At 42.2% G+C, this 13,086-nt stretch overlaps 1 protein-coding gene across 1 annotated transcript in view; it reads left to right on the forward strand.

Moving 5' to 3' along the window:
• Positions 1-1,105: 1,105 nt before the first annotated feature.
• LOC138956224 (protein mono-ADP-ribosyltransferase PARP14-like) overlaps positions 1,106-13,086 on the forward strand; it is a 31,579-nt gene continuing 19,598 nt past the window's right edge. Inside the window, exons 1-10 of the mRNA XM_070327634.1 lie at positions 1,106-1,535; positions 2,957-3,226; positions 3,574-3,819; positions 4,384-4,620; positions 5,224-6,734; positions 7,202-7,286; positions 8,829-8,968; positions 10,901-11,128; positions 11,620-11,841; positions 12,942-12,981. Coding sequence (XP_070183735.1) covers positions 1,106-1,535; positions 2,957-3,226; positions 3,574-3,819; positions 4,384-4,620; positions 5,224-6,734; positions 7,202-7,286; positions 8,829-8,968; positions 10,901-11,128; positions 11,620-11,841; positions 12,942-12,981 — 3,409 coding nt within the window. The remainder of the gene's footprint in view (positions 1,536-2,956; positions 3,227-3,573; positions 3,820-4,383; positions 4,621-5,223; positions 6,735-7,201; positions 7,287-8,828; positions 8,969-10,900; positions 11,129-11,619; positions 11,842-12,941; positions 12,982-13,086) is intronic.

Raw genomic sequence — 13,086 nt, forward strand, 5'->3', positions numbered from 1 at the left:
TAATTCAGACATTTTAGACAGATCCTATTATGGCATCACAAATTCCCAACCTTGGGCAATTAAAGATTCTGTATTCTGTATTCTTATCATTTGAATAATGAAATAAAATTGTTAGGTCACTAAGATGTGTTAATTGGAACATTTGTCTTTAATTGGGCTGCATGTCTTTATGAAAATGCTTCTTTTTTTGTTATATTTAGTCAAGTTTTGACTAAATATTTTAACATCGAGGGGGAATCGAAACGAGGGTCGTGGTGTATGTGCGTGTGTGCGTGTGTGCGTGTGTGCGTGTGTGTGTGTGTGTAGAGCGATTCAGACTAAACTACTGGACCGATCTTTCTGAAATTTGACATGAGAGTTCCTGGGTATGAAATCCCCATACGTTTTTTTCATTTTTTTGATACATGTCTTTGATGACGTCATATCCGGCTTTTCGTGAAAGTTGAGGCGGCACTGTCACGCCCTCATTTTTCAACCAAATTGGTTGAAATTTTGGTCAAGTAATCTTCGACGAAGCCCGGACTTCGGTATTGCATTTCAGCTTGGTGGCTTAAAAATTAATTAATGACTTTGGTCATTAAAAATCTGAAAATTGTAAAAAAAAATAAAAATTTATAAAACGATCCAAATTTACGTTTATCTTATTCTCCATCATTTGCTGATTCCAAAAACATATAAATATGTTATATTCGGATTAAAAACAAGCTCTGAAAATTAAATATATAAAAATTATTATCAAAATTAAATTGTCCAAATCAATTTAAAAACACTTTCATCTTATTTCTTGTCGGTTCCTGATTCCAAAAACATATAGATATGATATGTTTGGATTAAAAACACGCTCAGAAAGTTAAAACAAAGAGAGGTACAGAAAAGCGTGCTATCCTTCTTAGCGCAACTACTACCCCGCTCTTCTTGTCAATTTCACTGCCTTTGCCATGAGCGGTGGACTGACGATGCTACGAGTATACGGTCTTGCTGAAAAATGGCAGCTACTTGACTAAATATTGTATTTTCGCCTTACGCGACTTGTTACACCTTCATAATGTATGATCAACAATCATAACAGGAGCAAAGAGATGGAGCTCGTAAAGGAGCGCAGAATATGGGAACGCAGCACCACTCCGATCGTGCCACCGATCATATTGACCCAGCAAGCGAGGACACACAAGACAGAAACGATTATGCTGAGATAAACCCTTTTGAGACCATGAGCATGATCGGGCAGAGGAACACCCATTCCTATCTGTCATTAGCAGAATCAAATGCTACGTACCTAGAGCCTGTGCCTTCTGCCCAAGAGAGACAACAACGAGGGTTTACCTACACTGCAGGGCACATCCCGCCTCGCTCGTCTGGCGAATCTACTGGCACCGCACAACGTGCGCCAACAGGGGGCCCGGCGACGACGAGGCACAAGCAATTTGCGCAACTTCCATTTGACGGGTCAGCCTGCTCACAACCCCCACAGTACTTTGCCCCGCCTGTACCTCCAAGGACTTCGGCCGCTTGCGCCAATGCTGGACGACCAACTGGTAAAGTACTTAGCTTTTTTACGCTGAATATTGTTTTTAATATGGTTGTAACACTTCTACTTCTACTAATACTGCTGAGGGCCCCAAAGGGTTTAAAATCGTGATCGTGATTGGCGTTTTTTTACCTTTCTGTGACCGTGATTGCCGAAATTTCCATTTCTGTGATCGTGATGGGACTTTGCCCGTGATCCGTGATGACAAAAAAAATCAAGTCTCGTGATCGTGATCGTCATTTGTTTTCGTGATCGTGATGGGCATTATTGCAAAGCATTTTATTTTCAACGTACATTTTTCACAGCTGTATCACTCTATGATCCTCTATTCGTCAAGGTGTTTGTGATCGTGAAAACAAAAATCAAGGTAACTGTGATCGTGAAAGCTAAAATTTCCCTTCCCGTGATCGTGATGATACCCCCCCTTTGGGGCCCTGACTGCTACTTCTACCAGTACTACTACTGCTATGCTACTGTTGCTCCGCTGCCGTTGTTGCTATTTCTATTCTCGTACATGTACTATGAGGAGACTATAATTTATTCACCTATCCGTTTAAAGCAGGCATCCCCTCAAAAGGGAAATATTTTTGCAAAGTAGCAGGCCACCACATGGCGTCCTCCATTACGGCATGCTCTCTCATCTAGGGAGCTTTTCATTTAGGATAGCGTTTCTGGTATAAATAAGTCGCACAACTAACTTTTATGTTTTTAGCTTGGACTCTCCAAGGTCATATCTATCGACATACAACATGGTTCTGTGAACGGTGCAGGGATTTAGCTTACAACTCTCTATCCATGTACACAATAGTGTGTAAATCCTTCACCTTCTCATTTGAATTCCAAAGAAACCTAGGAGCTGACCCTGTGCAGTTAGAAGCTTGCCATTTCTAAAATGAGACAGGTAGAATGAATGGGTTGTTTTACGTGTTGTTCAGCCTTTGCATGAAGGAGCCAGTCGCTTATCCCTAGGCCATTCGGCATCTATGAATGCTACATTTTGTCAGAAACGTGGAGTTAAGTGTTCAAGTCGATCGAATTTCACGTGTAGTATGTTAAGGTTAAGGAGGATGTCGCTATAGACCTCCGCCACTAACTAGTGCCATTACATCAACCTGCATGTACTGCTCCCCTGTTTAAGCTGTCGTTGCTGATTCAGCTTCTACTACTACAACAGGAGCTTGTATCAAAGCGCCAGGCGATCTACTCCTTTATCCTTCCTGTACTCTTACTACTAGTATTCTCTACAAGGAATATAACCATAGAATTTTGCACTGCCGACTCGCTCCGTTTCAATCGTTTTACATCGCTTTTTGATAGGTAAGGTTTAGAAGAATGTCGCCGTGAGCCAAGTCCCCAACACATTGTTGCCTTCTCTCCCTCTCGTCTCTCTCTTTCTCAATCTGTTTGATTCGTATTGTCTTTTCGCAGGACCGCCCCAATTGCCCCCAAAGCCTCCACCCGGAAACAGTCGACCACCCGAGAAGATTCAGCATGATGTTTTCGCTACAAGACAGACTCCCGTACGTGTGCAGAACACAGAACCTCGGACCGTGGCATTTGAAGTCAGCGGTCAGCCTCATCAACAGTTTGTCTACAAGTTATACTTTGAAAACCCTGAGAATGCAGGGGGACACGTGGATTCTGTCATGGTGGACGAGGACAAGCGAGTTATTCAAATCACCTTTGTCAATGCAGAAGGTAAATGTGGCTGATTTGTTTGTTATCTGTTTCTTTTTGAAAGTGTACAGTACAGCATTCTTCTACAAAATTATTGCCAATATTTTACCAGACCACACGTCGTTTTTGAGGCCAACAGATGTATTGTCCGTATTGTACACGTCTTGCACCTGTTACGTGTTGCATACTTCACACATGAGAGCCAATGTATAGATTCCTGAGTGAATGAAATTTGTGGTTTGAATCGAACACAGTATTTTATGATGTAACAAAATTCGACGCAGAAAAAGAAGAAGAATGATGTAAGGAACTGGTAGTTAATCTACTTGTACTTACACCGATTTTCTTTGTGTTTTTGTCTTTGGCAGTTGCAAAAGCTGTATGTGAAATACGTCGTCACAAGATTGGGGACCAAGAGGTAGATGTCAAATTATGCTATCCACCCAAACCAAGACCGAACTACCAGAAAAAGCTTCTGTTTCAAAACGTCCCAGAAGGCGTAGATAGAGACTTATTGCAGCTCTTCCTGGAAAGCGTCACAGGCTGTGAGTCTGAAGAGATCATCTTCGGAGATGATGAGGGTGTTGTGCTTGCAACATTCGACTCAGAACCAGGTCTGCCTTTAAACGAATCTGTACTTTTTCCTGTCGAATTTCATACACGTGTTCACTTAATGTACACACCTTACCGTAATTATCATAGATTTAGGATAATGAATAGACACAATACAAATAGGCACAATCCCTTTTTAATATTAAGTCAATATCTGACCATCTCTTATTTTCTGTAACTTTCTGGTCCTGCGTTTATTGTTCGATTCATTCACATACGCAGCTGATTGACTTGACGGCCTGACAGACTGTTCATGTTCAAAGTTTTGATTTTTCATTCGCGCACTTATTTTACAGACTGACATACTGTACAGTCGACGTCTTTTAAGCCGACAGATTGAATAAATGTTTTCATTACACTTAACACCATTTTTTTTTTACATAATTATGTATATCGTATTATTTGCACGGTACATTTGTTGATAAAACATGAACATGCTTCACTATTGAGATTCTAACATTTGTCCACAGTCGGAGATTGGGTTAATGGGGTTAGGAGATTGGACGGACAAGAATACGCACAGATTAATATGTAAAAGAATAAGTCAGATTGTTTTTTCTCGGCAGATTTTGACAAGGTGCGAGATAAGTGCAAGCAGAAAAAATTGAAGGAAACGTGCCTCGCGGTGAACAAGGTTCCAGTAACCAACTGCATCTTAGTGGAGAACCTTGCAACTGAGACCCCTGACTGCACCATTGAGTTGTTTTTCGAGAACACCAAGCGAAGCGGTGGAGGGCCCGTGCAGAAAGTACAGAGATTTCCACAGAGAAGCACATGTCTGGTGTTCTTCGAGGACTATCAAGGTCAGAGCTCATTTGTATTCACGAATTGTGCCTAGGCTAATCAATAATGTTCAGAGCATACGAAAAATGCTTGCACTGTAAAGTTAAAAGAATTAGAAATGTAATCCTCTTTTGATGTAGCTCTGTCAGATATTTTACCTACACGAACTAAAGTGTTCTTTTCTTTCTTTATTTATTTGGTGTTTAACGTCGTTTTCAACCACGAAGGTTATATCGTGACGGGGAAAGGGGGGAGATGGGATAGAGCCACTTGTCAATTGTTTCTTGTTCACAAAAGCACTAATCAAAAATTTGCTCCAGGGGCTTGCAACGTAGCACAATGTATTACCTTACTGGGAGAATGCAAGTTTCCAGTACAAAGGACTTAACATTTCTTACATACTGCTTGACTAAAATCTTTACAAAAATCGACTATATTCCATAGAAGAAACACTTAATAGGGATAAAAAGAGAAACAGAATCCGTTAGTCGCCTCTTACGACATGCTGGGGAGCATCGGGTAAATTCTTCCCCCTAACCCGCGGGGGGTATGAACTAAAGTGTAAAGGAATAAAATATATTCCGTTCAATAAGTGCAAGAACTATATTGATTTTTCTTTCCAGTTTTGGATTCTCTGTCCAGTGAACTGGTGCTGGGTAAGAAACAGCTGAAGGTCAGACCATATCTTGAGTGCCTAGGTTCATCAGGTGGCACCGAAGACCCCAGTGTTTTCATCATACCCGAGAATGTTGTCGTAAAAGACAAAATCAAATCAACTTTTCTCACAAAATTTGCTTTCCCATTTGAGGAGTTACAGCAACTCTTGCAACCGTTGCATGCTCAGATCGGCATTTCTGAAGATACTATGACTGTTGAATGTAAGTTGACGCCATCAGTGCCAAAAGCTCGCTCCCTGGCTAAAACATGGGCTGCTGACGTACAACAAATCACTGCAGACTTCCTAGGCCGTCTGCAAGTCAAGAGGATTGAAGTCATGCAGCATGTATGGCCTTTGATTGACCAAACAGTAAACCAAACAGTCAAACAGACTGGCGCTAGAGCACTCGTAGAACCAACACAGAACGGGTTCATTGTAGTCGGTCTTCAAAAGGACGTGGACACAGCTTCACACAAAATTGAAGGCATTATAAAAGCTGCGGAAGAAGACATTGAACGCCAGAAACTCGTGGTGGAGGAAACCATCGATACTCTTAAGCGACATAAGACACGCCTGCTGTCTGCTAGTTTGTATTGTGACAAAATGCGCGAAAAATACCCGGATTTACAGGTAGACATTGATGATAACAGAGTTAGGTTCCGCGGAATGATACAAGATGTGAAAAATGGACAGGTTGCGATGTATGAATTGCTCCAGAACGAAGAGAAGGTGCTCATACCGGGCCTGTCGCCTGCCGCTGTCCAAGTTTTCGGGAACAAACGCACAAAAGACTACATCCTCAGTACTTTTCGAAAACACGACATAACAGCAGTCATGGAAGTTGAACGACCTGAAGTTTGTGTTTACGCTTTGAGCAAGACCGAGGCCAGTCACGCGGAAAGAATAGCCAGGGGATCAGTACTCACAACAGTCATTTACCTGTCGCCGGAGTCGTCCGATTTGCTTTATTCACAAAGTATGCATCAGATGCTAAGCCAACTCATCAAAGGCAATCCTGGTCTTGACGTCACTCCAGCCGACGACCAAAGCAAGGTATTCATTACGGCGACTGATGACGTCATCAAATCTATAACAGGTGAGATTAAAGACTTCATCAAGAATAACACTTTCTACAGACAGGAGGTGCTTTTCTCTCCGACACGTCACAGGTTCATTTCATCCGTCTGGAACAAGAGACTAACAGAAATTGTCGACGAGTTGAAGAATGAGCAAGTTGCCATGGAGGCTGATTATGAAAATAATAGATTCCTTGCTAGCGGGACAGAAACAGGACTGAAACTACTCACGGAAAAACTCGAAGCCCTCGAAGAAGATATAATCGTCCACGAGGAAACCATTGACAGCGAGGATCGTTTGAAGTTCCTGAATTCTGACAAGCGGGAGAAGGATTTCAAAGAGCTTGAGAAGGCTCACAATTGTGCTGTTGGCTTGGAATGGGAGACACGCGGAGTTCAGGTGAGCAGTGTTAACTGTTGTTTACAGTTCATATCATTCAACTTATTCTTATTTCTCTGTGTCTGGTTTGTATCATCTGACTAAATATTCTGAGGTGTGTTTTACATCTTACGAACTACTAGAGTTTCTGTCCTTTGTACATGCATTGCTTTATTGTCTATATCAAGTCCCGGTTCCACTAACGGTGTACGTAAGCCAACCCCGTTAAAATCAGAAGATGAGCTTCCCTTCTGTCTCCATGGAATTCTATAGTTCTAACTCCATTGCGACCATCTGCGGAATAAATCTGAGTAAAATACATCGTTGCCTGAGGTTTTGATTAATTTGTCAGCATTGAATGGTCGTGACACGAAGACGAAAACTGTTCTTAACATTTCTCAGTCATCATCAATACGTAGGTGCCTATAGCAGTTGATTGTAAAGAAGTTGACATTATATGATACCCTGATATTGAGTGCTTTTTCCAGACTAAGCTGAACACACGTCAAACAGAACATCACGTTGAGATGGGTGTCATATCTCGTCAAGAAAGCGAAGCATGTTTTACAGGAAGTATGTTTGTTTATTTGTTTCTTGGGCTTTTTTGTTTTGTATTGTTTATTTATTATGCGCCAGACACTGGTTTTTTTCGTATATTGCGGGTTATTTAGGTCACGTGTTCTGGTTTAGTTTAGAACCTGGCACTATTTTACTAGCATTAATCCCCTGCTTATTTTATAAATAAGGCATGAACTAACACGGCGTTTTATAAAAAAAAATCCGCCTGCAAGTAAATGTGTCTGTACATTGTTACTATTTCTTGATACCTGTTCCTTCCGGTTTAAACAATAGTGTCAGCAACCGCAGGTCTCTCTCACGTCCTGTCCCTTGTTCCCAGAGCATTCGTTCATTTGGAAACATACCGAAAATCAACAAATTTTAATTCCGAGTGGACTTTTTTTTTCTAAACTGATATAGTAACACCATGTCAACGGTAATTCTTCAGCTGTGCACACAAGGTAAGAAATATGGATCTCACTTCAGTTACTTCAAAGGGTGTATTAAGCACGTGCTCGTGTATTTCTACAGTTGCTTCTGAATTTAAAGGTACCATTCTTCCAACATATTAGACCATTCTTTCGATCGCCTGAGGTCCCTACCTTGGATCAGCGCATCATTCCACTTTCACACACACAAAACATCGACACCCTGACTTCTTCCTATCCAGAGTGGAGATATTTGATGAATTAATGAAATTCGTTGCTGACGTTTAATATTTTGTCCTACAGCAACACAGTGGACGTTGTGTTGAACTAGCTGTCATCTTGATTATCTGTGCACGTGTAAATCTGGGCCTTTCGTGGGTTTTTTTCATAACTGGCACCATGATAGGCCACTCTTTTTGCGTATGTAAAATGTCTTCCAATGTCAAACAAGTATTTCAATAGCCACAGACACGTCTCCCCGTGGGGCGTCCTTCCGCTTTGATTCATGCATTAATAAACGACTTCGCTGTTCCTTTTGCCGAATCTGAATCTTCCTTTCGCAGATCAAAACTCTCATTCTGCAGAGAAAGCAGCCGGGTAAAGATTCGGTGATATGTGTACAAATGAAAGGAGGCTCTTATCCAATGTAAAACCGGCACGGTTGGCCTAGTGGTAAGGCGTCCGCCCCGTGATCGGGAGATCGTGGGTTCGAACCCCGGCCGGGTCATACCTAAGACTTTTAAATTGGCAATCTAGTGGCTGCTCCGCCTGGCGTCTGGCATTATGGGGTTAGTGCTAGGACTGGTTGGTCCGGTGTCAGAATAATGTGACTGGGTGAGACATGAAGCTGTGCTGCGACTTCTGTCTTGTGTGTGGCGCACGTTATATGTCAAAGCAGCACCGCCCTGATATGGCCCTTCGTGGTCGGCTGGGCGTTAAACAAACAAACAAACAAACAAAATCCAATGTAAATGCCAGGTTAGGAAAAAAAGAGAAAAAAGCCAGGTTAGGCTTATGGTTATTGACAGGTTGGTATATGCGGTAAGCAAGGTGTCTTGAACATCCCCCAGCAGCTACGCATCCATACCATCAACTGACAATAACGAATGAGAACTTTTCGTCCTAGCAGCATCACTTGAAGCATCGCAAGTACCAGCACAGGTAGAGCCGCAGCCACCCAGAACTGCCTCTGCACCAAGACCTGCGATCAAGAAACGTTCACCACAGATGGTGGTCACAATTGTCCCGGGTGAAATAGCCCAGCAACAGGTTGGTGGCTTTGATCTTCGTCACAAAAGATCAAATAGTATCGTTAATGTGGATTTATATTCACTTCAACCCCTTTAGAAACGGAGGTTATCGTAGGATGTCAGCAGAATTCAGCGGCATGATATCCGACACACGAGTTACCACACCAAGACTACTATGTTGACAAAACCCATACAGACTAAACTAAGGACTCATTAGAAACCCGTTTAGAATGACTATGCGGAATACCGTGTGTAAAAAGCACGACAATCTTGTTTCGAATTGTATACAAGACTAACCGTTGATTTTTCCATGGTCTTTTGGTAATAAAAATCATCCCTTTTTGATAGATTAGACAAAACTCTTGAACCGTTTTATGCGTGATCTGAGATTTCGCAAACATTTTAGTATTGATGCTTTAAGTTGTTTTTTTAAGTTATAGAGAGACTGGTAAACCTACATTCATCCCGAGTTACCAAACGTGTAGGCCAAGGTAAGACCACATAAGACTGTTTTACTTCAGCCGACAATACAATTAGCTGTTACCTTCCCGCGACCCCCCGAGGAAGCACATTAGATGTTCTGCTATCTCGCTGAGACAAAGGTCTACACACTAATGTTGGAGCTGACGTGATGCAGCGTTTCCTTGGGAGCACACCACTACTGCAAACACTCTCACTGGAAAGCACTGCTCCAACTACAGTGCAGAAGTCTAGGCCCGCATGCAGGTTGCGTCCATTATTCAGGACTCCACAAGCAAATGTCTTCAGGTGGTCTTCTTCACAGATGCCCTCTCGGTCCAAGGGGCCCTTGCAGGAGGAAAACTTACATATATACACGCCTCTTGGAAACTCTCCAGAACGTCGAACGACTTCAGCGAGTGGTTCTACAATTGTTACCAGCCCACTGTGGGATCCCTGGTAACGAGAGAGCAGACAAGCGCACCCAACTCGGAGCCAAGTAGACAACCCCGTCAGCTTTACAGAGAAGAACACTCTCATCAATGCAACGTTTAGGCCTCTGAAGCAGAAGGATGACTACCATCTCCTCTCACGACATGACCAAGTCGTGCTGATGCGACTCCACACCGGACATTACCGCCTGAATGCTCATATGGCCCAACAGATTAAGCTGGAGTGGTCCCTTCCCCTATTTGCAGCTGTGGTCAAGGGGATCAAACCACGGACCACACCCTCCAGAGATGCCCCACCTTAGAAAGCCTGAGAAAAACGGTGTGGCCAGCTGCAGTCTGCCTCCGCTGCCAGCTGTACTGCGGAAAGGAATACCTGGAGAAGACGGAATCGCCTTTTTCTCTCTGGGGTGACAATATAGAAAGTGTGATCGACAAGAAGAAGAAGAACTCACCAACTCAGTTTGCGCTTTCATGTATCTTTCTGCAACCTGGTTGCCGCTAGCTTTTGAAGCACGATTACTTTGTTTTGTGTGACAGACGTTAATAACATAACGGCGCTTCCTCAGAAGCTGATTAGTCCTTATCCAGAATGAGTCACAGCGACTGGTCTGCAACAAGGACTTACAGAACAGTGTTTAAAGCCAACCTTTTGTTGTGTCTCCACTTACCCGAACACAATTCGTTCCGTTTGCTTACACGGTACTCCGTTCTCAGATTACCTTGTAATTGTTCTTTAATAACTAGTAATGCAGAGTAATACGCCTGATTACATCAACATATGGCTAAATCTGAATTTGTTCTGTCATCTCAACTGGTATTTTTTTCTTGGAGAATAATGATCAAAGTCAGAGTTAAGGGTGGTACATACATATTTATACATTAAAAAAAAAGTCAACTAAGTGTTCCTGGCTAATTTTACGATCTAAATAACCCTAGCCTATCCGTTAAAATTTGTTTCAAGCAGGTTCAATCAGTGAAATGGATATATGTCTGGCTTGTGGAGGAAATATAACTTTCCGGAGTTCACCTTATTCACACAGGTAGACGTCATCGTGAATTCTACCAGCACTGACCTTGAACTTCGCAGTGGAGCAATTTCGTCGTCCATTCTACAGGCAGCCGGCGTGAGTCTGCAGACCGAGTGCAAGTCAAAGTACCCCAGTGGAATCAAGAGTGGAGAGATTGCCATCACGAAGGGTCACGCACTTAGCTGTAAAGAAGTCTACCACTTGAGTCTGCTCTCGTGGGCTGGTCCTCATACAAAACAGGTAATATAATGCGTGCTACATTTATTAGTTTGAAAGAAGCACTTTGCGAAAATTTTCAGCATAAAATGATAGATTTTTGCTCAACCAAAGATCGGTTCTGTCCTGTATTGTTTTCTGTGCGTTGTTTTTTCACTCACAAAATAATGACGGTTGCGACAGAGACCGCTTCAAAAGAGAGAGGAAAAACTTTCTGGCATGCATGCATGCATATTTAACTACTTGATTTACTCTATTAAAAATGGATTCTTTCTGATCACCATTGTCAATTACAATCAGATTGTTTATATAACGATTCTCATATTCATAAACATTTCTGGTAATGTTAACAATTAATCTAATGCATGGGATCCCCCTGTAATATAATTGTTGTCAATAAGCTATCAAAATGATTAAGCTCAGTGCTTTGTGAAATTGCAAAATAATCATTTTGCCATGTATGGCCATGAGTTTATAAACAAATACTACTAACATAGAGACTTTCGTCGGCTCAGCTGTTACATCAGACAACAATGGAATGTCTGGCCAAATGCGACAAAAGTGGCCATACGTCCATTGCCATACCGGCCCTTGGAACTGGAAACCTGTCCTACCCCAAGGACGAAGTGGCACAGACCATGATTGGAGCTGTCCGCCAGTTTGAACGGGATAATCCATCCACAAGTTTGAGGGAAGTAAAACTGGTGGTCTACTATCTGGATACACAGATCTTGCAGGTAATTCAAGACTATGATTGGGGCTGTCCGCAAGTTTTGGGATATTATTGATCTCACTGTTTTGGGGGAGTTTATGGCGAATTTGATCAATTTGAAGAATCTGGGGAATCCACTGTACCTCAATCTAGACGTTTACGGCATGATGTGCTCAAAAGCGTACCACAAGCATGTTAATTGATTAAATCAAAGTGAGTGAATGAGCTTGTAGCTAGGCGCTGTTTCTCTCCAAAACCAAAAAATAGCCTCAGTGGCAACTAGACGGGTAGCACTTTCTATGACATAGCGGTCCTAGTAAAAGCAACATGTACACAAACGCCATCTTGCATCAAGGGCAGTGACCCAATATAAACCTCACAAAGAGTGCACTTTCTTTGCTTATTTTACGAAAATTAAGATTAAGCTTTCAAGCACATACTTTTGCAAATTGAATGCAGTCCCCCTGCGTGGTAGCATTATTTGTAATGCAGAATCTTATGATATACCTTTGGAAGAGCCATGCGGGCCTTTGTTTCTGAAATAGTATCCATTTGAAAAGGTTACGTTGTATTACAGCAGTTAGCCGAACAGCTCCAGTTATACGGTGAAGAGGGATTCGTTATGATATGGGACGAACATGTATTACATTAAGCGCATGCTGTTAAACATACACATAGAGAATAAGACAGTTTGACACGACCTCATTTCATGATATTACCACGTGTGCATTGAAGGATATTGTTATAGAATGGGTGGTATCTCTCCCGAGTGCAATACAAATCAAAGTTCGTCATTCATCGAGATAGCAGGTCTTAGCCGGCCAGCAACGTGCTGTTGCTTCGATTTGACCACGCTTGCCTCACTGTCTGGAGAGCTTCCTCTGCCACACTGCTTGAACATTATGTTATCTTCGGAAAACGTTTGTTGATGGTACTGTTGTTTATGTGTTACACTATCAGAAAAGGAAAAGGGCAGTAGTTCTGCAAAAAGCACAATGGCGCATTTTTCTTCTTATTTTTACATAGATTGTGTAGAACGTCTCTGCGTGACAGTGTATGTGTGTGTATACATGTGAGAGTGTATGAGCCTCTGTCGTTTATTGGACTTCCTCCTCCTCTTTTCAGGCGTTTCAGCAAGCGATCGGCCAGCAGCCGGCAACAGCAGGTAATCAGAAAGGTTTAATTTCCATGTGTACCTGTGTTTACATTATAATGGGCTTAAATTTTTACATCTATCTCTCTGTCTCTCTGTTTCCTCTCTCTGTCCATC

The sequence above is a fragment of the Littorina saxatilis genome, unplaced genomic scaffold (assembly GCF_037325665.1).
Source record: "Littorina saxatilis isolate snail1 unplaced genomic scaffold, US_GU_Lsax_2.0 scaffold_787, whole genome shotgun sequence".
Taxonomy (NCBI): Eukaryota; Metazoa; Mollusca; class Gastropoda; order Littorinimorpha; family Littorinidae; genus Littorina; species Littorina saxatilis.